General features: G+C 43.9%; 1 protein-coding gene and 1 pseudogene across 1 annotated transcript in view; one reads left to right on the forward strand and one right to left on the reverse strand.

Annotated features, from left to right (window-relative positions):
* Positions 1–23,816, forward strand: part of LOC102815817 (protein HIRA-like) — a 121,200-nt gene that overhangs the window by 60,737 nt on the left and 36,647 nt on the right. Inside the window, exons 9-17 of the mRNA XM_006875850.1 lie at positions 1,225–1,338; positions 4,443–4,513; positions 5,642–5,747; positions 13,978–14,184; positions 15,083–15,168; positions 19,518–19,715; positions 20,961–21,122; positions 22,841–23,048; positions 23,391–23,495. Coding sequence (XP_006875912.1) covers positions 1,225–1,338; positions 4,443–4,513; positions 5,642–5,747; positions 13,978–14,184; positions 15,083–15,168; positions 19,518–19,715; positions 20,961–21,122; positions 22,841–23,048; positions 23,391–23,495 — 1,257 coding nt within the window. The remainder of the gene's footprint in view (positions 1–1,224; positions 1,339–4,442; positions 4,514–5,641; positions 5,748–13,977; positions 14,185–15,082; positions 15,169–19,517; positions 19,716–20,960; positions 21,123–22,840; positions 23,049–23,390; positions 23,496–23,816) is intronic.
* Positions 8,849–11,224, reverse strand: LOC102839185 (annotated as a pseudogene).

The following is a 23,816-nucleotide window of genomic DNA, read 5'->3' on the forward strand; positions in this document are numbered from 1 at the left end:
CACAAATTCCCCCAGCTGTAAGCCTTCCAACCTTCTAAGTATTCCTTTATATGTGGTTCAGAGTTCTGGGACCATCCCCTGAGCCTGCTTGGCCGGGTATTCTGTGTTGTTGCTGGCAGAGCTCTTTTCAACACTTCCTCCCGATCCGCCATCTTGTTTGTTCTCCAGTAATGATATTTTTTAAGAAACTTACCATCCTTCGAGTATAGGTCCAAATTTTGTTTGCAAATGTCCAAATGCTTCTGTTTATATTCTTCTGTGAGTGGCTTTGGTACCCATCTCACACAAACTTTTTGGAACCCACATCTGTCGTGTATTATTTAATATGTAGAGCCATGTCTGATTTGCAAATGATTTGCCACTTAATCCACCGTCATTCGTCTATTTGACAGAATCATTTCACGTTGTATGCTCAATGTTGTCGTCAGCTGTGGATGGGCGTTTTAATATAACCAGAGTGTGCATAAATTTTACTCTTCCTTGTACATTACCTGTATTGTTAGGCTGGTTCCAACGCACAGTAAGGTTTCATACAGGGTTTCCTAGGCTTTAAATCTATGTGGGAGCAGAAACCTCATCTTTCTCCCACAGAGCGGCCAACGAACTTGAACCACGAACTTGTGGTTCCCAGTGCAGTGCTTATTGTACGGCGCCACCACGCTCCCATAGCTCTGTATGTGTGTGTGCATGTGTATGTGTGTGAGAAGTGCCGTTGAATTGATTCTGACTCATAGCGACCCTGTGTAGGGTTTCTAAGCAGAGACTGTTGAGTTTGAACTGCTGACCTTGCGGTTCACACCGACTTTTCAGTCCAGTGCTTATCCTACTGCATCATACCAGGACTCTATGTAGTCTATATTACCTATATATATATATACTGTACATTGCTTACATGAAAACCTCAGGCCATCTGACACCAGGCGCAGGCTCTGCTATTCCCAGGTCCCAGAGTTGGTGTTATCCAGGTCATCGGCCCAGAAACAGTGTGTTCATCTCACCACTTACTCTCTTGTGATCAAGCTTGTGTTTTAGCTGACCTTTCATCTCATCATCCAGAAAACCTCTCCTGAGGTGGCTGGGCAGATGAGACGTGTCCCGAGTGCATGGGGCTCCAAGAGAAGGTTCATGCAGTGGGCTGGAATCCGGTACTTGTCTGATGACATGGCCATGGGGTACAGACATGATGCTTGATTCATTATTTTAATGTCTATCACTTGGCTTTAGAAATTCAACCCCAAAATCTTCAAAAAGAAGCAGAAGAATGGGAGTTCTGCGAAGCCCAGCTGCCCGTACTGCTGCTGTGCCGTGGGCAGCAAGGATCGCTCTCTTTCTGTCTGGGTGAGCCTTATAAGCTTCAGTGGGTGGGGTGAAGTGGGGCAGGGCAGGGTGGGAAGAAGGTAGTAGAGCCTGGAAGAGAGGAGAGACACATCACCTGTGTTCCTGGGAACCTGAGGCCAAATCAGCAGAGGCCTCCCTTGACCCCCAGCACTTAACAAGTCTGTGTCTGAGATAAAGGAGCGCTTTCAGGGATGGGTGTTGTAGTTAATGTGTTGTGTTTGCAACCTTCCTAAAAACTCTTCATATGAGCATATTAACATCCCTAAGGTATCTGAAATGTACAGCTTTGGTGAATCTACATATTTATACCAGCATAACCACCACCTCATAATGCTGTTTTGTGTCCCTTCCCAGTCAAGACCCCACCTCTCCATTGAGGCAACTGCTCTTACCAATTTCTATCAGCATCCATGAGTTCTACATGACCTTGAACTTCATATTAATGGAATCATGTAATATTTATATGTGTTTATACATCAAATCATGCGTGTTTTTTCATGTGTGTGTCTTGCTTTTCTTTAATTTGGAATAATGATGTTTTTGAGATTCACCTATCTTGATGCAGTTAGCAAGAGTGTATTCTTTATTATTGCTGTGTAGTGTTCCACTGTGTGATTATGCCATCATTTTTATACTCCTATTAATGGTCATTACGGTTGTTCCTATATTAAAATATTATGACTCAAGCTGCTGTGAGCATTTTTGTATACGTCTTTGTTGTGGACATATGGAGTCCTGGTGGCTCTGGGTTAGGCATTGGACTGCTAACTCCAAGACCGATGGTTCAAACCCACCAGCTGCCTGATGAGAAAAAGGCAGTCTGCTTCCACAAAGACTTGCAGTCTCGTAAACCCTAGGGAGCATCTCTACCCTGTTGGGGCCCCATGAGTTGGAGTTTGGCTTTTGTTTTTGTTTTTGTGGACATACGTTTTTATTTCTTTTAAATATATACCTAGGAGTGGAATAATTAAGATTTGAAAAGCAAACAAAGAAAGAAAACATCAAGTATTAGCAAGGGTATTTATTGTTCATTGGAAGGAATACATTGATGGCCATTTAAAATGGGACTTTGTTTGGCAATTTCTACTAAAGCCAAACCTATGAGCCATCACTTACACTGAGAGGTATCCAGGCAAGACATGTACGTGCTTCTTGGCACACAGAGACATGATACATGTTCTTAGTGTTGGCTTCTTTTTGTGGTCCATTGTTACTGCCGTGAATTTGTCCATGCCACCTGTGGTGGGTAAGACTGTGAATCTTGTGCTCTTCACAAAACAATGGGTCCAAAGGGGTGGAGCTTTGGTTTAACTCAGCACCCTCCATACAGTAGCTTCAAGTAAATATCTGGAGCAAGGTTCAGGGTGAGACCCAGAGCATAAGAACCCTAAGTATCTAAATTACAGCTCTTTGACTCAACTAGTCTCTGACAATCTGAGATGTCATCTGCCTGAGGAAGTCAGCTATGTTAACTGCAGTCCTCTCTTAAGATCTCATTGCCATTGACCCGCACTTTAGTGGCACTATGGATTAGGCATTAGGCTGCGAACCACAAGGTCAGAGGTTCAAACCCACCAGCTGCTCTGTAGGAGAAAGACGAGGCTGTCTGCTCCCATAAAGATTTACAGTCTCAGAAACCTTATATATTGACACAGTGGCAGTACGTTTGGTTCTGGTGTGGTGGGTTCCTCTATCAGGTAGAAGGGCCTCTGACTGGTGCAGCAAGTGACTGTGCCTTAGAGTGGCAGACTGCTCTTGTTGTTGCATTTACTGCCCGTGTTCTGTAGGCCTCCTAAAATCTCCTTGTGAGAACTGATTAAATAAACCAAGGCATACACGTTTTTAAGGGTTTTAGTTGTTTTAATTTCTCTATAAGCAGAGTGCATTTGAAGTTACGGATTTAAAAGTTATCCTGTGGTTGCATTTGTTTACTACATTTGGTGTTACAGAGTACCTATGTACATTTTGTTTTTTCAGGTCTGCTATCATTTAGCACCCATTCTGGAACCAGGACCCTATTGCCTTACTGGGCAGTTGAGGGCATGGTCTTCCTTTGATTCAGGAACTGAAGCCTGCATTCATGATGCTTTGACCAAACCATTACTGACTATGGTGTATTAGATTCTTAGAATGGTTAGGTCATGTGGCCTCATGGATTTCAGATTTCTGAGGGCTCAGTATAGGAGAAAAGGGTAAACACATTGGAGGGGCAAGAATCTCGCTGGGTATGTCAGACTTCCGCCTTCTCCTCCAGACTAGGGTCTCTGTAGCTTCTTCCCCTGCATAGGCCATCTCAGGCAGTGGGGACATGGAAAAAACATCATTACCCAGTGGGAGCTCTTACCTCTCCCAGTGTCTCCTTGTTCTGGATCTGTCTGCAGGGAGAGCTGTGGACTAAAGTAGTCATCACAACAAGTGACTTCATGTATGCTTGTTAGTGCTAGATGGAAAAGTAGGCACAACTGTGTGCCTGCCATGCCTTAAAGAATAAAAGAGATAGCTAAATGAGGTAAACTACAAGAAAATAATTCATTGAAATGTGGTAGTGATTTGAATTAAGGACATTGTATACTGATTTGACATGTTAATATACCAGCTGCACACAACTTGTAGAACCAGAATGCCTTACTTAATGGTCAGTTACAATGGACTGTGAATCAATATCTACCCCTTGGGCCCAGAGAAGCTGTCTGGGTTCTCTAAGCAGCTTTGCTTCATGCCCTGGGAGCTGCCTTTGCCACCTCACTCTCCTCCCAGCCCTTCACGTCATCTCCCCTGCTCAGTAGACTTGATCTAAACTCCAGCCTTGGGCTGTCCTTCTGCCTGAGCCATAGCCCTTCCAGAACCCATTCCACTCCACTCTGCTGTTTCTCCAAGTAGAGAACACTGTGTCCCCCCACCAGCTCTGCAGCAGGGACCACTCTGCCATGCATAGCTTGAGAGGCTTTGATTTGCGCGCTTGGGAGTCTGAGCAGTTGCTCACTGTATACACCCTGTGTGCCAGCTGGAACCCTAACTGAGACTTCTGTGACTGACAGTATTGATGGGACTGAGCAGATAACCAGGGGTTTTCAGTCATTTAGTTGCTGTTTCTCTCCTTTCAGCTCACGTGTCTAAAACGACCACTGGTTGTCATCCATGAGCTGTTTGACAAATCCATCATGGACATTTCCTGGTAAGAGAAGTGAGGCCACACCCTGGGGTCCAAGGATGTGATCAGGGTCAACCACTGGCCACCTCTCCCCAGATGACACAGCTGAAGCAGCCCCATGGGGCTATTTGCCTCAATTCAGGAGCTGGCAGTTCTGGGCTTGCTCTTGTGAGAATGTTTGCTCTAGCACTCCATGCTCCTTACAGATGCTGCCACTGGAAAAATGTCGGAGCAAAGAAGAATGATGTCATTCCAGTGGGATTCCTCACTGGTGTTATCTTCATCACTCAATGACCCTATAGGACAGAGTAGAATCGCCCCATAGAGTTTTCAAGGCCATAAATTTTTACAGGAGCCGACTTCCTCCCTGTCACCCATGGAAATTGACTTGATGACAGTGGACTTAGTTTGCTTTCTTGGCATTCACTAACCACATCAGCATAGGTCTGAAGACATGTTTTCTGCTAAATAAGTGACATTATTTAGATGCATTGTTGTTGTTATTAAGTACCATGGAGTCGGTTCTAACTCATAGTGACCCTACACAGGGTTTCTGAGACTGTAAATTTTTATGGGAGCAGAAAGCCTTATCTTTCGAACTGCATACTTCATTATTTTTCATATGATTTAAGAAATAAGTTAAATAAAAATGAAACTCTTATAAAATATGGTTAGAGATACTTTGTACATGTGATTAGAATTAAAGGATGCCAAGGCCCTCTGAAAGAGTCCTGATATGGAACTGCAGGATAAGCAAGGTCAGCAGTTCAAACCCAACCAGGTGCACAGTAAGGGGGAACCAACTCAATGGCCCCTAACAACAATAAGGTCATCTGGAAGACCATTGTCCCACCAAGCCAGCCACAAGAGCTCTGGTGGTGCAGTGGGTTAAGCATTAAGATGAAGCTGTCTTATTGATGTAAAGACTGATAGTCTCAGAAACCCTAGGTAGCAATTTACTGTGCCCTATAGGGTTACTGTGAGCCCAGATTGACTTGATAGCACTGGATTTGGTTTTAGCCACGGAAGGGAGCTGGTGGTCTCCAGTGTCCACCTGAAGCCCTGCCCCAACTGCCCGCAGTGGCCAGCCACTGAGGCTGTGTGTCCATCCCTGGTACCTGCTCCCAGTTTGCTGACACTTCTCTCTTCCAGGACTCTGAATGGACTGGGCATCCTGGTATGCTCAATGGATGGCTCTGTGGCATTCCTAGACTTCTCCCAGGATGAGCTTGGAGACCCCCTGAGTGAGGAGGAAAAGGTAGGAGAAAGGAAAAGGTAGGAGAAAGGTGCCCAGGACAACCTGGTTGTCCTGGGTACCACCTGGTTGTCCTGGCCATAAAAATAGCCACGATGACTCCAAGGGGCCCTGGGCCCCCTTGTGAGACACACAGACACAAAAACTGAAGTGTTAATTGGGTATTCACCTTTGATAGATTACAGTCCTGATCTTTACAAGACAGATTTTCAGATGAGTTCCTCCTTCTTGTGGGAAAGAAGGTCTAAAATTAAGATTAAAATTACTTTGGGGGTTTCCTCTTGAGCTGACAATAAGCCACACAGAGAGCTTCGATCCTAGCAGAGAGCTGGAGTGACTCCCAAAGATTCCGTGCATGTCACTCTATATTGACGTTGTGAGCATAGAGCAGCAATTGCAATGAGTTACAAATGGACTTAACATATGCCCATTTTTGAGCTATGTATTTTGCATATATCACTTCATTCAAAACTTACAAAAACTCTGCGAGACAAGATTTTCTACCTGTTTTATCCATGAGGTATGTTTGTTGTTGTTGTTAGGTGCCATCAAATTGGTACCGACTCATAGCAGTTCTACAACAACAAAACAAAACAAAACACTGCTCCATTCTGTGCCAACGTCACAATCCTTGTTTTACTTGAGTCTTTTGCTGCTGTCACTGTGCCAAGCCATCTTGCTGGAGAGGTCTTCCTCTTTTTTGCTGACCCTCTGCTTTACCAAGCATGATGTCCTTTACCAGGGACTGGTCCCTCCTGATAATATACTTGAAGTATGAGAGATAAAGTCTTACCATCCTGGCTTCTGAGGAGCATATGGGCTGTACTTCTTCCGACACGGATTTATTTGTTCTTTTGGCAGTCCATATTCTCCTTCAATATAAGAACTCAAATACATCAATTCTTCTACAGTCCAAGTTTCACATGTAGATGAGGGTATTAAAAATACCATGGTTTGGGTTGAGTCCACATTAGATCCCAAACTGACATCTTCGCTCTTGAACTTTAAAGAGACCTTGTGCAGCAGATTTGCTTAATGCAATATGTCATTTGATTTCTTGACTGCTGCTTCCATAAGTGTTGATGGTTGATCCAAGCAAAATGAAGACTTTGACAGCTTCAGTCTTTTCTTTATTTATCTTGATGTTAACATTTGGTCCAGTGGTGAGGAGTTTTCTTTTCTGCACATTGAGGTGCTACCTATAATGAAGGCTGTGGTCTTTGGCTTTCAGCATTAAGTATTTTAAATTCTCTTCACTTTCAGGAAACAGGATGCTATCATCTACATATCATAGGCTATTAATAAGTCTTCTTCAATCCCGATACCATGTTCCTCTTCATATAATCTAGCTTCACAGATTATTTGCTCAGTATATAGATTGATCAAGTCTGGTAAAAGAATACAACCCTGGCACACACCTTTCCTAATTTTGAACCATTCAGTGTTCCCTTATTATATTCTAACCTTGTTCTATGTACAAATTCCTCATGAGCACAACTAAGTGTTCCAGAATACTCATTTCTCTGCAATGTTGTCCATAGCTTGTCATGTCAATAAAGCACAGGTAAACAGTTTTCTAGTTTTCTCTGTTTTCAGCTAAGATCCATCTAATGTCAGTAGTGATATCCCTCTTTCCATGTCCTCATCTTAATCTAGCTTGAACCCCTTACAGTTCCCTGTCAATGTACAGTTGCAACCATTTTTAAATTCTCTTTAGCAAATCGTACTTGCATGTGATATTAATAATTTAATATCCAATGATTTCCACATTCCTTTTGGTCCCCTCTCTTTGGAATGGGCACAAATATGGATCTTTTCTAATCTGTTTGTGAGGTAGCTATCTTCCACATTTCTTGGCATAGATGATTGAGTGCCTCCAGTGCTGCATCATTTTATTGAAAGATTTCAATATGATTTCCATCAATTCCTGGAGCCTTATTTGATGCCTTCAGTGCACCTTGGACTTACTCCTTCAGTATCTTTTGCTCTTGATCATATGCTAATTCTTGAATATCGACCATGCCTTTTTGGTATAGTGACTATGTATTCTTTATATCTTCTTTTGATACTTTGTGCATCATTCTGCATTTTGCCCATAGAATCCTGCAATATTGCAGTTGAGGCTTGAATTTCTTCTTCAGTTCTTTCAGCATGCATGAGAAGTGTTCTTCCTTTTCGTTTTCTACATTTCATTGTAATATCTGACTTGGTCTTCTTGAGCCCTTCTTTGAAGTTTTCTATTCTGCTTTTTCTTTTCCTCATTTCTTCCATTTGCTTTAGCAGCTCTACACTGGAGAGCAAGTTTCAGAGTTTCTTCTGACATCCACTTTGGCCTTTTCCTTCTTTCTTTTCTTTTTAATGACCTTTTGCTTTCTTCCTGTATGATGGTTTGGTACCCCCGTGTGTCGTCCCCCCCCCCCCCCGTGGTTAACAATGATTCATTTGCATTTTATTATTTCACCAAGAGAATAAACAGAAGTTGTCAGGTTTTCTTCACACCAACCAACAATTTCATGTTTTAAAGTTTGGAATGTATTGCATAATGAACAGAATCAAAAATCTATTTGAAAAATATATGTTTAGATGAAAAAAAAGATTCAGGTTGTTTGCACATAAAACATCAATTGATAGTTTTCTTCTGTCTTTGATTCCATGTTGCTGGAAAAAATTTAACCAAGCTTGCATGCCAATTTGTCCTTAGTTGCAAGTATTATAGGCAACTTCATACTTGGCCTAATGAAAGGATAACCCTTATTTAACACAATCAGAAAGCAACAGTGATTTAGAAGCAACATCCTACCCTTAATACTGTCAGTTTTGAGCCATCAACATGAAAATCCTTGATAAGGTTGAAAAGATGTCACTAAGAGTCAGTTACTTGATGTGCCTTAGAGTTCCACAACACTATTCTGCTAGTTTTTTTCTTTCTTGCACCATTGATCGATTTTTTAAAATCCATGTTTATATTTCGTTCTGTTCAAAGTGTTCTGATATAATGACACTGACTCCTTGAGACTGTCATTTCGAGTCTTCTTATTTCACCTTGCAGGATGCTCACACATCCTTCCTTTGTCTTGCCTTAAATTCATTGAATGCATTGCTCTTCATAGATTCATTCACAGGTGCTCTGGCCGTTTGGAGATCATGGGAAAAGCTTGTTTTTTGTTGGTCCATAATTTGGCTGTCATATTGGAAGTGGTACAGATGCTTCCCCACTCATCGTCACATCCATCTGCTCTATTCCACTTGTTTCCATTGGGTATTCCACAGGTGTCTGAGGATTTACTGTCCTGGCTGAAGCACCTCTTCCCCAGAAATCCCCAGGAGAAAATTTGACCGGGCTCACAGGAATTCATGGACTGCCAATAGATCTTCGAGGTGATCGGATTTTTGTTTTGAAGGGAAGCTTTTCTTTCACACTTTCAAGTACAGATGGAGTCACATAGGTAAAACCCAGAAAGACCTGGTTGGCACTTTCACTGAGAGTTGAGTCATCTGGGCTGTCAATAGGTGTCTGACATGTAAACTTTGAAATCAAACTGACTCACATGCTCTTCAGATTGCAACAGAGGTTTAAAAGGGGCGTCCACCTTCCGAGCCAGAAGTTCTTCCCTGTTAATGTATCTGAAGAATGGATGATCCTGATCCTTCTGCAACACCCCTAGGACCAGCTCCAAGTTGGAAAACAGTGTTTCTTTGCAGCAGCTTTTTAAGGAGATCTCTGGCTTCTTGTGTGAGGTGGTGGTGGTTGTTGTTAGGTGCCATCGAGTCGGTATCAACTCACAGTGACCCTATGCACAACAGAACGAAACACATCCTATCCTGGGCCAACCTCACAATTGTTGCCATGGTTGAGCCCATTGTTGCTGCCACTTTGCCAATCCATCTCGCTGGGGGGGTCTTCCTCTTTTTCTCTGACCCTCCATCTTACCAAACATGATATCCTTCTCCAGCGATTAGTCCCTCCTGACGATATGTCCGAAGTATGAGAAACAAAGTTTGGCCATCCTGGCCTCCACGGAGCACTCTGGCTGCACTTCTTCCAAAACGGATCTATTGGTTCTTTAGGCAGCCCATGCACTTTCAATATTCTCCAACACCATAACTCAAAAGCATCAATTCTTTTACAGTCTTCCTTATTCACTGTCCAACTTTCGCATGCGTATGAGGTTATTGAAAATACCATGGCTTGGGTCAGGCACACCGTAGTCCTCAAGCTGACATCTTTGCTCTTCAACACTTAAAAAAGGTCTTGTGCAGCAGATTTGCCTAATGCAGTACATCGTTTGATTTCTTTATTGCTGCTTCCATAGTGTTGATAGTTGATCCAAGAAGAATGAAGTCCTTGGCAACTCCATTAATAAGAATGTTGTTTACTGGTCCATTGGTAAGAATTTTTATTTTCTTTACATTGAAATGAAATCCATACCAAACACTGTGAGGTAGGGAGGCAAATTGAGTTTACACTTAAGGATTTTGTCACTTGTGTTCTTTGTTTCTCCCCAGTGAATGGTGGTGCTCCAGTCAGCCTGTTTAATGCTCCCAGACTCCAACAGTCCACAGCATGGCTTTGGCCACTTCTCATCAAGATTTCAGGGGCCACATATTCTATTCCACAAAATGTGTGTGTGACTGTTCCATCATGAATAGATTCTTTGCATAGTCCAAAGTCTGTTAGTTTCATATGACTTTGGTGATTAAGCATGATATTCTCTGGATTCAGGTCTCTGTAGATGATTCCCTTTTGATGTAAATGCCCCAAAGCCATGGAGAGTTCTGTCAAGCAAAAGCAAGCTCTTTCTTTTTTTTTCTCTTTCTAACTGCATAAATAGTTCTCCTCCACTGAGATACTCAAGGATGAGGTAGAGTTTTTCACTGGTCTGAAAGGCATAAATTAAATCCACAATGAAAGGATGCTTTACTTCTTCCAGAATATTCCATTCTGCTTTTGTATGAGCTGTATCTTTAGTATTTCTTATTATCGTTGCCTTCTTAAGCACCTTCATGGCATGTATTTTCCCAGTATTTGCTCCTTTTAGTTGAAAAACTTATCCATATCCCCTTTTACCAAGTACCTGAAATAGCTCAAAACATTCTGGTCTGATTTTTTTCTGGTCCTCTGTTCACACTAGTTTCTGAGATTTAAAATTTCTCACAATGTTCCAAGCCAGGTTTATATGGTCCAACTCCCCCATGATCCATACTTTTGTTTAACTGACCCCTGGAAGATGCAGCAGAGCCCCCTTGCTCCCAAATAAAACTCCTGGTGGCTGTAACTGCAACGGCTGTGCTGCTCCAGACAGAAGTTTTCAGCTGTCACTTCTAACAGCTGAACACTTTCACCTTCTACAGCTCATCCTCAGAGTCTACGTCCTCTGGCTGGTCCAAGTCTATATCAAACACTTCTGCCATGTCCTTAGCTTCCCTGTTTGGACATCCTATTCTGGGTAAAAGCCACCCCGCCTCCGTTGTTGCCTCATGAGCACAGACCTGCTGCAACCACCACCACCAATGCTGTCATCACCAGCACTTAGGCCCTGTATGATGTCCTTGATGTTATCCCACAACTCTTCTGTTTTTTAGTCATCTGTGTCTAATAACATCAAATCTGTTCTTGAGATGATCTCTAAATTCAGGTGGGATATATTCAAGGTCATATTTTGGCTCTCATGGACCTTAGAAATTTTTCTTCATCTTTATCCTGTGCTCGCATATGAGCAATTGTTTATTCCAGCCTGCCTTGGCTTGTTTTAGCTGATGATATGGACTCTTCCACCATCTGTTTTGTAGTCGATTTGATGTCTGTGATGTCCATGTTGTTTAAAAAAGATATTTGCAATGAAGATGTCAGTGGTTTTGTAAAATTCTATCATGTGATCTCCAGTGTCGTTTCTATCACAAAGGCCATATTTTCTAATTACGGATCCTTCCTCTTTGTTTCGAACCTTGCATTAGTCACCAGTAATTATCGATACATCTTAATTGCATGTTTGATCACTTTCAGACTGAAGAAGTTGGTAGTTTTCTTCAATTTCATCAGCGCTGGCTTTAGTGATTGGTGTGTAAATTTGAATAATAGTCGTATTAACTGGTCTTCCTTGTGGATGTATAGATGTTTTCCTATCATAGACAGCATTGTACTTCAAGATCTTGAAATGTTCTTTTTGATGATGAATGCAATGCCACTCCTCTTTAATTTATCATTCGTGGCATAATAAACCATCTAATTGTCAAATTCAAAATGGCCAATGCCAGTTAATTTCTGTTCATTAATGCCTAGGATATTGATGTTTATGCATTCCATTTAATTTTTGACAATTTCTAATTTTCCTAGATTCATACTTCATACATCCCACGTTCCAATTATTAATGGATGTTTACAGCTGTTTCCCTTCATCATTTTGAGTTGTGCCCCATCAGCAAATTAAGGTCTGGAAAGCTTTACTCCATTCACATCATCATAATCAGCGTTACTTTGAGGAGACAGGTCTTCCCCAGTCATATTTTGAGTGCTTTCCAACTTAAGTGGCTCATCTGCCAGCACTGTATCTGACAGTATTCTGGTACTGACAGTGTTCCATTGCTATTCATAAGGTTTTCAGTGATTAAATATTCGTAAGTAGGTCATCTCTCCTTCTTCCTAGTCGGGTTTACTCTAGAAGCTCAGCTGAAACCTGTCAACTGTGAGTGACTCTGGTGTTTAAAATACTGGTAGATTATGCTTCCAGAACCATAGCAACACGCAAGCCATCACAGTATGACAAACTGACAGAAGAGGGGTGAATGAGATGCCTAACTTTTACAAGATGTGCAGTCCATTTGCCATGACCCTGTGTGACCCTCAGGCGTGAGAATAGAAGCATGACCATGAACTGGGGCCTGCAGCCTCTGGGCCAGGCCCTCCTCCGTGTTCAGTGTGAGGCATGTGGCCTTGCAGAAGGCTCTGTTCTACTTACTATATACACACTTAGAACCCAGCCTTGCCTAGAACCTTGTCGCCAATTCATGAAATTTGTTTATGGGCCTGAAATGCCCAGCGCCATAGTCACCGTTCCCTTAAAAAAACTACTACTTGTCCACACTTTTGTTAAGTTGCTTGTGGGCCCCCTCAGACACGTGACCCATCAGGCAGAATCTGCCTTTTGACCATGCACCCACAACTAGGGCTTTTGTCATCGAGAGAGTAAGTGTCTCAGTGACCACAGGTCTTGTTTCTGCCCTGTCACTGTCATCCCATCCCCTCCCATTGCAGAGTCACAGTGAGAGCCCGCAGACTAACCCCATCTCATGTCCCCTCTCCCAGGTGACAGGCACAGGCACTGTGGAGAGGAACATAAAGGAAATGCTGGTCAAACTGAATGTTGATTGTAGATTCAGGGGATGATTTTGGAAGAGAGGGGCAGGAGCCAAGTAGACAAGGGAGGACGTTTATTGGCCACTTCTGAGGATCAAGTTCCCAGACTACCCAGGACCTCCAACTTACCACCAATAGCCTCTGATGGCAGATAATGGTCCTGGGCCGGATGTCACAGTGGTCATTTGCCTGTTGTATGTGTCTGCTCTGCATTCCACACCCTGATGTTCTGGGGACACTGTCCCTGCCCGTGTGGGTTCCCTGTGCAGCTTTTGGTAGCACAGGATGAATGAGGCCTGGGAAGGTGGGAGGGAGAGAGGGGACTCTGCTAAGAAGGATTGGTATATGGGCAAGCGAGATGCCAAAAGATCTCCCACAGGTCTGTGCTGTGTAAGCTATTAGAGACACTTAGCAACTCCACAGGGACCTACCACCATGTGGGGCTGATGTCCAAAGATGAGAGCAATGGAAGCAAACCCCTGATTTCAATATCTGATTTCCATAGAGGGTCTGGGGTTCTCAGTGTGATTTAAGAGCCTGAAGTTAGCAATTTGACATCATAATTTTACTTCAGCAAATGTTCATCTCCATGTGTTCCATGTCAGGCCATATGATTGGTTTTCCCTTGGCAGTCATCTCATTTACTTACATCCCCACCTATACAAACACAGAGTGTATGCACATCTTGGGGAGAATCTGCCTTCTGCAGACTTACCTCAGCAGTCAGAGGTAGAAACAGTTGGAGACTCAGAGAGCTAGCAACCAGGGCTCTGGGTCTCTTCTGCGTGGCTCTTTCTGCTCTCAGCCAGGTGAGGCCACACCAGCAGAAACAGCATGTCACCACTCACGTCTGGCCTGCTGTACCTCTGCTCCCTCCAGAGTCGTATTCACCAATCTACCTATGGGAAGAGCTTGGCTATCATGACCGAGGCCCAGCTCTCCACAGCCGTCATCGAGAACCCTGAAATGCTCAAGTACCAGAGGAGGCAGCAGCAACAGTTGGACCAGAAGAGTGCCTCGGCCCGAGAGACAGGATCAGCTACCTCCGTTGCAGTCAATGGGGAGAGTCTAGAGGACATCAGGAAGGTAAGGACTTGGTCCTGTGGCACTTAGAACACGGGAACATGCTAAGGGACAGGGCAGAACAATAGGTAGTCAGGACACGGTGTGGTGGTGTGTGATGAAGTGCTTATGTGTTGAGCTTGATGTCGGACTCAAGTGTAAGCCAGTTTGTGGCCATCTGTTCCCGTTACCGTCAACTGCACGGTTCTGTCAGAGGGTCTAAAGCACCTCTGTCCAAGCCTTCGTGTCCTGGCGTATCCTAGTGAGGTTGTCTCCCATAGGAGCTGGTGTTCCTTGCTTGCTAGCTTTCTAAGACATTCTAGATGCTGAGAACAGTGGGCTTTTGACTCTTCATCTGTGTAGGCCTTGAACTTAACTGGAAGCCCATGTTTCACTCGGTGGACGGGGTAGGGGTAGGGGGAGCTGGAAGTGCTGCAAAGACTTAGGGAGCTTCCACTATCTCCAAGAGCTTGAGGAGGCTGGCAGACCTCTCCCAGGTGCTTCTGACCTAATGTATACGGCCCCACCTTGCTCTAAGTCTTCAGTAGAGGAAAGGACTGTGATTACAGGATGTGGGGATCACCTGCTTAGAGATAAGAGTATGACTCAGGGTACAGCTCTCTTTCCTGGAGTCCCCCTAGTAAGCCCCCAAGGCTGTGGGGCTGGGGTAGCCAGCCCAGCATGACTCTGTCCTGGGAACCTGGACAGGCCGGAGTGATGGTGTCGGGGAAGGAGGGATTTGCACCATTCATTTGGGAACTTCTTCATATAGGAAGTTGAGTACCCTACTTTACTGGGTTTTTGATAGAGTGGCTTAGTTTGGTTGTCCCAAAAAGGTCTAGCAATATAAGTCCTTAAATGTTTTTGGATATTGAGAGACAATTGAGAGAAACCTACCATTTATGTACTCTTACCTTGCCAGAATCTTTTAAAGAAACAAGTTGAGACACGGACAGCAGACGGTCGGAGAAGAATCACGCCTCTCTGCATAGCACAGCTGGACACTGGGTACTTGCGCATTCATCAAGCTTTCTGTGGCCAGCTAGGGGGCATGGGTGGGGAATGGGGTCTTCCTATCTCTTTTTGCCAGTCAATACTTTGATATTCAGAGTCCTCGCGGATTCTTGGTACCCTTCTGACCTATAGAAGATGAAAGTGAGATTCCACCAGCCTCAAAACCCCCCCATGCTCCCCACAGAGCTTTTATACATACCTTGCTCATGCTGCAGGGCGGATGGGGGCAGCTGAGGCCTGGCAGAAAGGCCAATGGGGCATCCTCTCAGGTCAGTGGTTCCTGGGCTTGGTTTCTGTGAGAGGGTTGGAGGACACACCTAGCTAGTAAAGAAAGCTAACGTTTCCCCTTTTCCTATTTTCTGATTCTCAAGGCAATACATAATGGTTGATAATTTAGAAAATGGTAAAAACATAAAGAGCATAAACATTATCAGCTTCTCAAATGTAATCACTGTTAAGAGTTTATTTCCAGTCTTTTGAGTGAATATTTGTGTAAGTGTAAAGTAGGATTATATCTGATGTCACCTGCTTCCTGTCCCCCACTTACTCTATCTTGACCATTTCACCCATTTTAATAAATAGTCCTCTGACTTGTTGGTTATCCAGACTCCCATCCTATGAACAAATTGTGATTGGTTTAACAACTCCTAAACTGTGGACTTAAGGACTCCTGGTGGGCACTGTGCATTAGGTATTGAACTGCTAATTGCAAGTTGGATAGTTGAAACCGACCAGCAGCTCCATGGCATGTGAATAGGATTGCTGTGAGTCAGAATTGACTTGATGGCAGTGGTTTGTGATTTCATATTGTAAGGGAATCTCTGAGCACACCATTGACATTTCCTCCAGGATTATTCCTAGAAGTGGGACTCCTGGGCAATGTGAAAGGCAGAAACCTGAACATGTGGAGCTAGAAACAGGTCTTCTGACTCCTTCCAGAACAGTGATTTTCCTTGGACCAAGCTTTTTCTCCCTTGGGACCCTACAGGGGTCATGCCCACTTGTCTGTCTTTCATTAGGACCAAATGAGACCAATCAGGTGAACATGCTTTGAATATTGCTAGGCCTGAGGGAGCAAGGCCATGGAGATAGAAGTGGTTGGTGGCTGTACTTTTGTTCTCTGGATTCTTCCAGCCCTCATTCTATGAGTCGACGGAAGAGGAACGTGGGCTTCTACTTGGCCTCGAGCCAACTTCTTGACAATAGGGTACAGATTTCTGGAATTTAAATTTTGTTTCTTTGGTCTGAAAAGCTTCTTCACCCTCAACATTGCCTTACAAACCAGAATAGATTGCTAGCTTAGCCAATCAAGAAAAGCATAAGTAGGAACCTAGGACCATCAAGGAAGAAGAGCACAAACAAAATGCGGGACCCTATTTAGAGGAGCAGCGACACCAGAGATGGAGGCAGAGATGAGGAGGACATGGAAAGATAGAGCAGCTGAGGACTCTAGAGTCATAGAAAGAGAAAGGCTGTGTGCTGGCAGCCAAGAGGCAGGATTATAGAATGTGCCCTTTGGTTGTTTAAATGATTATATATTCCTGAGTGTTTTTGTGTACAACTACCCCCCCCAAAAAAAAAAAAAACAGAGAATAGAAGCAAATACTGTTGTATGATGATACACGGAGAAGATTATAATCATTGCAATGAAATAATGAGTGTAAAACGGATGTTCTCCTATGTAAACTATCACTCAATTCACAAAAACAAAACAAAACAAAAAAAAACGTAAGTGTAGGTATCCCACTAGATTATGTTGTTGTTGTTATGTACCGTGGAGTTGGTTCTGACTCATAGCGAGCCTGCATAGGGTTTCCGAGGCTATAAATCTTTACGGAAGCAGAAAGCCTCATCTTTCTACCACGGAACAGTTGATGGTTTTGAACTGCTGACCATGAGATTAGCAGCCCGATGCATAACCACTACGCTACCAGAGCTCCTTCTACTAGATTATAGCCACAGATTATTAATCAAAAGGATAAGAGGTTCTTGATTGTACAGATAAATGTGAAAACTGATGATCTTTTTAAAAAATAGAGTCACTAAACTAAAGGAAGTCTATAGAGATAACTTATTATAGAAGAAATAGGGCACTCATCATCAGAGAGTTAGCCTCCACCAAAGCCACCAGGCTGAGAGAGTTCCCCAGGGGATCCTGGCAGATGTTTAAGGGACAGATGGCTTGAATGCTACTTAAAATGTTCTAGTGCATAGAAAAAAGGCAAGCGTACAGATTTTGTTTATGAAATGAACATTGTTTATGTCAAAATCTGATAAAGATTGAACATAATAAATTCAAGATCATCCTCACTTCTGAACACCAATGGAAAATCCCAAATAAATCATAGCAAACAGGACCACATAGGACAGTAGCAGACTGGTGTACTATGATCAAGTAAGGTTTATTTCATGACAGCAAGGAGGCTCAAATTGTGTATTAATGTAATTGTACATGTTAATAAGTCAGAAGAAATAAGTATTTATCCATTTCCATAGATGCTCACAGGCATCTTGATGGGAATCAATGATTGTGTTATTTCAAATTAAATTCAAGAACTAAGTAACTATCTTGTGACTATAATTTAACATTGCTCTAGAGCATCTAGCCCATGGAGTTAAAAAGAGAAAGAATAAAGGTGTAAAATTATGAGTTTAGGAAAATTGGAAGTTGTCAAAAGTAAAATAGAACACTTAAAGATCAAACTACTTAAAAATAGCACTTTTTTTTTTTATTAGGAAAAAATAACCCATTGACAGTGAAAACACAATCTGGGAAAAGTATTTCCTACTCATAAAGGGATGGTTTTCCTAATAGGTAAAGAGGTCCTACAATTCAATCAGCAAATAAAGACTAATAACCAAATAGAACAATAGATGAAGGCTATCAACAGACAGTTCCCAAAAAAGGAAATCAAATATTTGTATATGATAAAAAGTTAGATCTCAAAATATAATTGCAAATTAAAACCATGATCTGATCCCATCTTTCACCTATCAGGTTAATTGGTAAATATCAAGACATTTGATAAGACTTGGGGAGGTTGTAAGAAATTAAGCACTCTCAGACAGTCAGTTGGTTAAATCTCTCAGGAGGATATTTGAGAAATATTCATCAAAAGCCATCAGTGAACATTCCATTTGCTGTTGCAGTGGATGAAATGATGGGAGTGGTAATTATTAGAATATCAGTCATGTCTGAAGACCTATTAGTGTTCTAAATGTATGCTGCATTAGCTCCGTTAGTCTAACAGTAACAGTTGTGTGGATGTGATGCAGTACCCACGGTCACAGAGCTGGCAAGTGGGAGACGAATCAGATCTAAGTGGTCTGGCCCAGGGCCTTCAGTCTAATACTGCCTCCTGTTAAAGCAGAATCTGTTACAAGAAAAGCTGGAAGACATTGGGTCATTCCTCAGAAGACGCTGGGTTAGGTATCACACAGCCTATACATAGTAGCCCTCTATCTCTACTGCATTTCATTATTTCTAAGGCATGCTTAAAAGAACCCTGGAGCCACCAGCCGCTCACTCGGCTTCAGAAAAATGTGGCTGTGTGTTCCTAAAAATTGACAGCCTTAGAAACCCTATGGAGCAGTTCTACTCTGCTCTGTAGGATCGCTGGGTGTCCAAATCAACTGAAAGGCACACAATAGCAGCAATATGTTTGCCTATTTTAACACCTCTGAAATTAGAGTGCATCTTATAATCGATGGCATCTGGCAATTATTCCTTCCTAGTGGTACATAATGTACTGTTGTTATTATTAAGGGCCATCGAGTCGCTTCCAACTCATAGTGACCCTGTATAGGGTTTCCAAGGAGCAGCTGGTGGGTTTGAACTGCCTACCTTGTGATTCACCATCCAATGCTTATCCTATAGTGGCACACCAGGAGTCCACAGCATAATGTACAGTGCATCATATAATGGATAGTTTAGAAGTTCTAGAATGGATATAATGGATAGTTTCTTAAATTCAGTTAAATATAGTACATCGAATTTCTTTCTACTTTTTTGTAACTTTACGAATTTTTTATATTTCCTTTGTACTCAGAAGAAAAAGGAGCCCTGGTGGTGTTGTACATTAGGTGTTGGTCTGCTAATGACAAAATTGGCAGTTCAAACCCACCAACCACTCTGTGGGAAAAAAGTGAAGCTATCTGCTCCTGAAAAGACTGGTAGTCTTGGAAACCTTAGAGGAACTGCTCTGTCCAGTCCTGTAGGGTTATGCTGAGTTGTAATTGACTTGACGTTATTCAGAAGAAAAGAGAAAAACGTTCTTTCAAATGTATAAAGTAATTGTGATTTCTAATTTTTGAGGTTGACTGTCATTCTTGCTTGGTGACAGGGACTTCTCCACGGCATTCTTTAACAGCATCCCACTCTCCGGGTCTCTGGCGGGCACCATGCTCTCCTCTCACAGTGGGTCGCAGCTACTGCCCCTGGATTCCAGTACCCCCAACTCCTTCGGAGTCTCGAAGCCTTCCACAGAGCAGATTGCTGCAGCAGGCTCCAAGCCTACGGGTGAATCTGTTGGTAAAGACAGGTTAGTCCCTGAAGAAAGTTTGGTATTGGAGACTGTTTCAGGTACCTAGAATTTTGTTCCTCTCGCACTTGGTGGCCCCTTCTACAAGGACACAAATGCTTGATGTCAAAGGGAGGTGTGCTGGGAAGAGGAACACTGAGTTCCATGAGTCTCTGATACACAGAGCCAGAAGAACTGCCCAAGGAGGGTGTAGCAGCGTAGTGGATGTGATGGGAAGGTGTGATCCCAGCGCTGAGATGCTGGTGAGAAGTCACCTCTGTAGTAACTACACTGCAGGGAGCCCAGCAGCTCTGGGGTTTGGATCTTTGCCCTCTTGAAGCAATATCCTTCATGCCAGCCAGTGCTCAGACACACCTTTCCACTTCCAGAGTTGTACTTCCTCAAAGAGACTTGGAAAGCAAATTAAGTCAGAAAAGACCAGGTGCATGTGAGTAAGAGCCAGGAGCTCTTCATTCATCAGCAGACATTCACCTGGCATTTGCTCTGAGTTCCCACAGGTGATTGTTGGGTTGATTGACGCTTGTCCTCAGAGAGTATATAGGCTAGTGAAAGAAGAGATGACCACAGGGTTATAGAAATAGCTCTTAGGATCCCCTGGGAAGAGATGGCTAGCCCTCAGGGGTTGGTGACCAGGTCTCAGGAAGGCTTGTCTTAGGGCTGCTTCCTCAAGGGCCCTACAAGCCAACCAAGGGAAGGAGATGTGGAGAAGGGAGTAGGGACAGCAGCAAGAGCAGAGCCGCAAACGGGGAGAGGAGTTGGGCTATACTAAACCAGAGACTCTGCTCTCTTCCCTGGAGACTGTGGAGAGACACAAAAACATTTGGGACTTGCATTTTAATAAGTACCAGTAGGCAGTGGTGCCCAAACCACAGCCATTACCATAGACCCAACTGATAATTGTTAAAAGTGAGTCTCCATTGATGCCCGTATGAGACATGGTTAGAGAGAAAGTTTCTAAGGATCACCATGAGGGCCTTGTGCTGCCCTTTAAGTTCACAGAACAATGCAAAGGGGCAGGCATGGGTGCATTGCACAGGATCTTATGGAAGGAACCCAGCTTCCAGAACTTTGACACAGGAAGATGTTAAAGAAAGATTTGGAATAGTAGATTGTATTTGGAACTGTTTGTGTTTGTAGACGTTTCACTTCATTTCCCCTTTGGCTTTGCTTCAACAATGAGATTCCAGACTTCAGATCCTTAACTTGATATGCCTTCTTCTCTTGTCCCCCAACGCGCCTCCCTAGTGTGACTGCTACCTCTACTCCCACCGCATCATCCCCCTCAGTGCTCACCACCCCGTCCAAGATTGAACCCATGAAAGCGTTTGACTCCCGGTTCACGGAGCGATCCAAAGCCACGTCAGGTACTCCTGTCTTGACCAGTGTGACACCAACAGCTGTCGAAAGGTAGGTGGTGGCTGCATGGGTCCCAGAGAGATTGGAACAGGAACAGGTCTACTTTTCCACCAAGAAGTCTACCCTTCCATGGGGCAGCCCATTTCATTTACCCCAGGACACAGGAGTAAGCCTGCAGGGTCCTTAGTGAGCCATAGCCCAAGGGTTCTTAGGACAGGAAAATGCCTGGAGGAGTCCAGGGGAGGGAAAAAGGTGGATCAGTGCAGAGGCTGTGCTGACAAGAAAGTGATGGTTTGAATTTAGCCCTGGTGTGTCACAAGGGGGCAAGAGAATGATTGGAGAAGTAGATGACTCTGATGTTATTGCCTTTTTATATGCCACATAGCTGTTAGCAGCCATTGTATTGGGTAATAGATATTGAGATAAATAGGCCTGAGTATAAGGTTTTATGTTTATCAAGCCAGGAATTAGGCTGTGTTTACTCTGAATTTCCCTAGAGACTGCTTCTTAAGTAGAGTCTGTGTCTTGCAACCCTCTCACTTAGAGTCCATTATTATGACAGCAGATTCCAGTTGGTGTGGTGGGGAGGTGTTGGGGATGGCAATCCTTATATAATCTTATTAAGTCCCTGTGTTTCTGGTGGGCCAGAGTCTCTGAGCTGTGGCCTTCAGTGTTCTCTTTTGTGAACCAGGAAAGCTGATGGCCCTTTCCCAGGTCAGCACTGGCTCTGGAAACACATCTCTCAAGGACAGACCTGTGTTATAGAGACCAGAATTCTGGGAGTAATTAAAAGCATTCTTTTTCCTCTCCTTCACTAGAGTTTTATCTTCACTGCAAGCTTTTGGAGGTAGAGCTAATAAAAGGGTGGTAGTTACGTGCCACCGAGTCTGTTCTAACTCATAGCGACTCTGCATAGAGTTTATGAGAAGCGCATGGTGAGCTTGAACCACTAACCTTGCAGTTCAAACAGACCTTGCTGTTCAGCACATTAACCCTCAGTGCTGCTTCAGGTCTCCAATAAAAGGGTAGGAACTCAAAAGTGGGTCCGAGAGTTTTAACTCTGAAGTCTCCACTAAACCTCCAGCAATTTCTTAATCACTACTTAAGTGCCATTCCTATCAGTTACTAGGGGCCCTGGTGTGGCGCTATAGGATAAGCACTGGACTGTTAAGCAGTGGTTCACATCCAGCAGCTGCTCGTAGGAAACACTAGACAAGGTGAAACTGACTTGAAGGCATGTAGCACCGCCACTACCACCAGTTACTGGCTCATGGGACTTCTGCTCCAGGTGAGCTGTGAGACTTGGTAGTCTCCAGTTTGGAGGCTATGGCTTGCCTGTCATGCCAGTTCTGTGGTGGGTCTAAGAAGAATTACTGGTTTTCAGTTTTTTTCTTGTTGTAAAGATGAGACTGACAACCTCTAGGCTATTTACATGCTGGGGAAAAAAACCAACAAAAGTTTCCACCTCTTCTTTTTGTTTCATGACATTGTTGTCATCAAGCTGAGTCCAACTGATGTCAACTGTGTGTATAATATGACTGCTCCATGCGTTCCTTAAGGCTGTGAACTTTTGGAAGCAAATCACTGGGCTTGTCTTCTGAGATACCTCTGAGTAGGGTTTGAACCACCAACCTTTGGGCTCTTAGTCAAGCATTTAACTGTTTGCAACACTCAGACTCCTATTTTGGGATGGGCACTGATTTGGTTTTATAACCATTATCACACCAGTAACCAGATGGAAAGACCCTTGAACGTCTGTGTTTGTGCAGGTTGAAGGAGCAAAACCTGGTGGTGAAAGAGATAAGGTCCCGGGACCTCTTGGAGAGCAGCAGTGACAGCGATGACAAAGTCCCTGTGGCCAAGCCTTCTTCCCTCTCCAAGCGAAAACTCGAGCTGGAGGCAGAGACAGTGGAAAAAAAGAAGAAAGGGCGGCCTCGGAAGGACTCCCGTCTCATGCCTGTGTCTCTGTCCGTTCAGGTGAGGCTGACAGCCCCAGGCCAGTGCAGTGGACTTGCCCCTGTCTTCTCCCAGTTCACCCCTCAGGCTGAGAACTTGACCTTGAGTATGTCTTGGAACAGGAGAGGAGGGTCTGCAGATGGGCGTTAGGAAGCAGCCCTGCCATGGGTCCATCTAGACACCTACACAGATTCCTGGCTTCAGCTTCCTCACCTGTAAAGTGGGGATTGTTTTGGCATCTGTCCACACTTGCTCCCTCAGAGCAGGTGAAAGTGCACTGGTCATAGGCCCAGTTTCACCTTTGGGTGACTTGTACCAGTAGCATTGGGGCAGGGGCCTCAGGGACATGTCTGGCTCTTCCAGTCTCCAGCCTCCGTGACAGCAGAGAAGGACGCCCTGTGTTTGTCTGCACCAGCACTGGCCCTGAAGCTGCCGATTCCAGGCCCGCAGAGAGCATTCACCCTTCAGGTGAGCACCAGGGTCCCCCAGGCACTGTGGCAGGCATACTCGCTCTCATGAGTGCATGCATACACACACACATTCTCTCTCTCCCTTGTGTGAACCTCATCCTGTCACTGTCTGAGATACTCTTTTCCAGTGGTTCTTGACATCACCTTCTGATCCGAGTAATCATCAAGTGTTACCAGGGTCACTAGTCTTCCACAAAAACCCCTCACTCAGCCCCGCACCAAATCTGCCTCATTCTCCTCTGTGGCTTTGCCCTTGAAGTCCCAACTGTAAGCCCACCCTCTCCTCTGGAAGCCTCCTCTAATGTCCATATTGTCCCGA

Source organism: Chrysochloris asiatica, unplaced genomic scaffold (genome assembly GCF_000296735.1).
Source record: "Chrysochloris asiatica unplaced genomic scaffold, ChrAsi1.0 scaffold00340, whole genome shotgun sequence".
Classification (NCBI taxonomy): Eukaryota; Metazoa; Chordata; class Mammalia; order Afrosoricida; family Chrysochloridae; genus Chrysochloris; species Chrysochloris asiatica.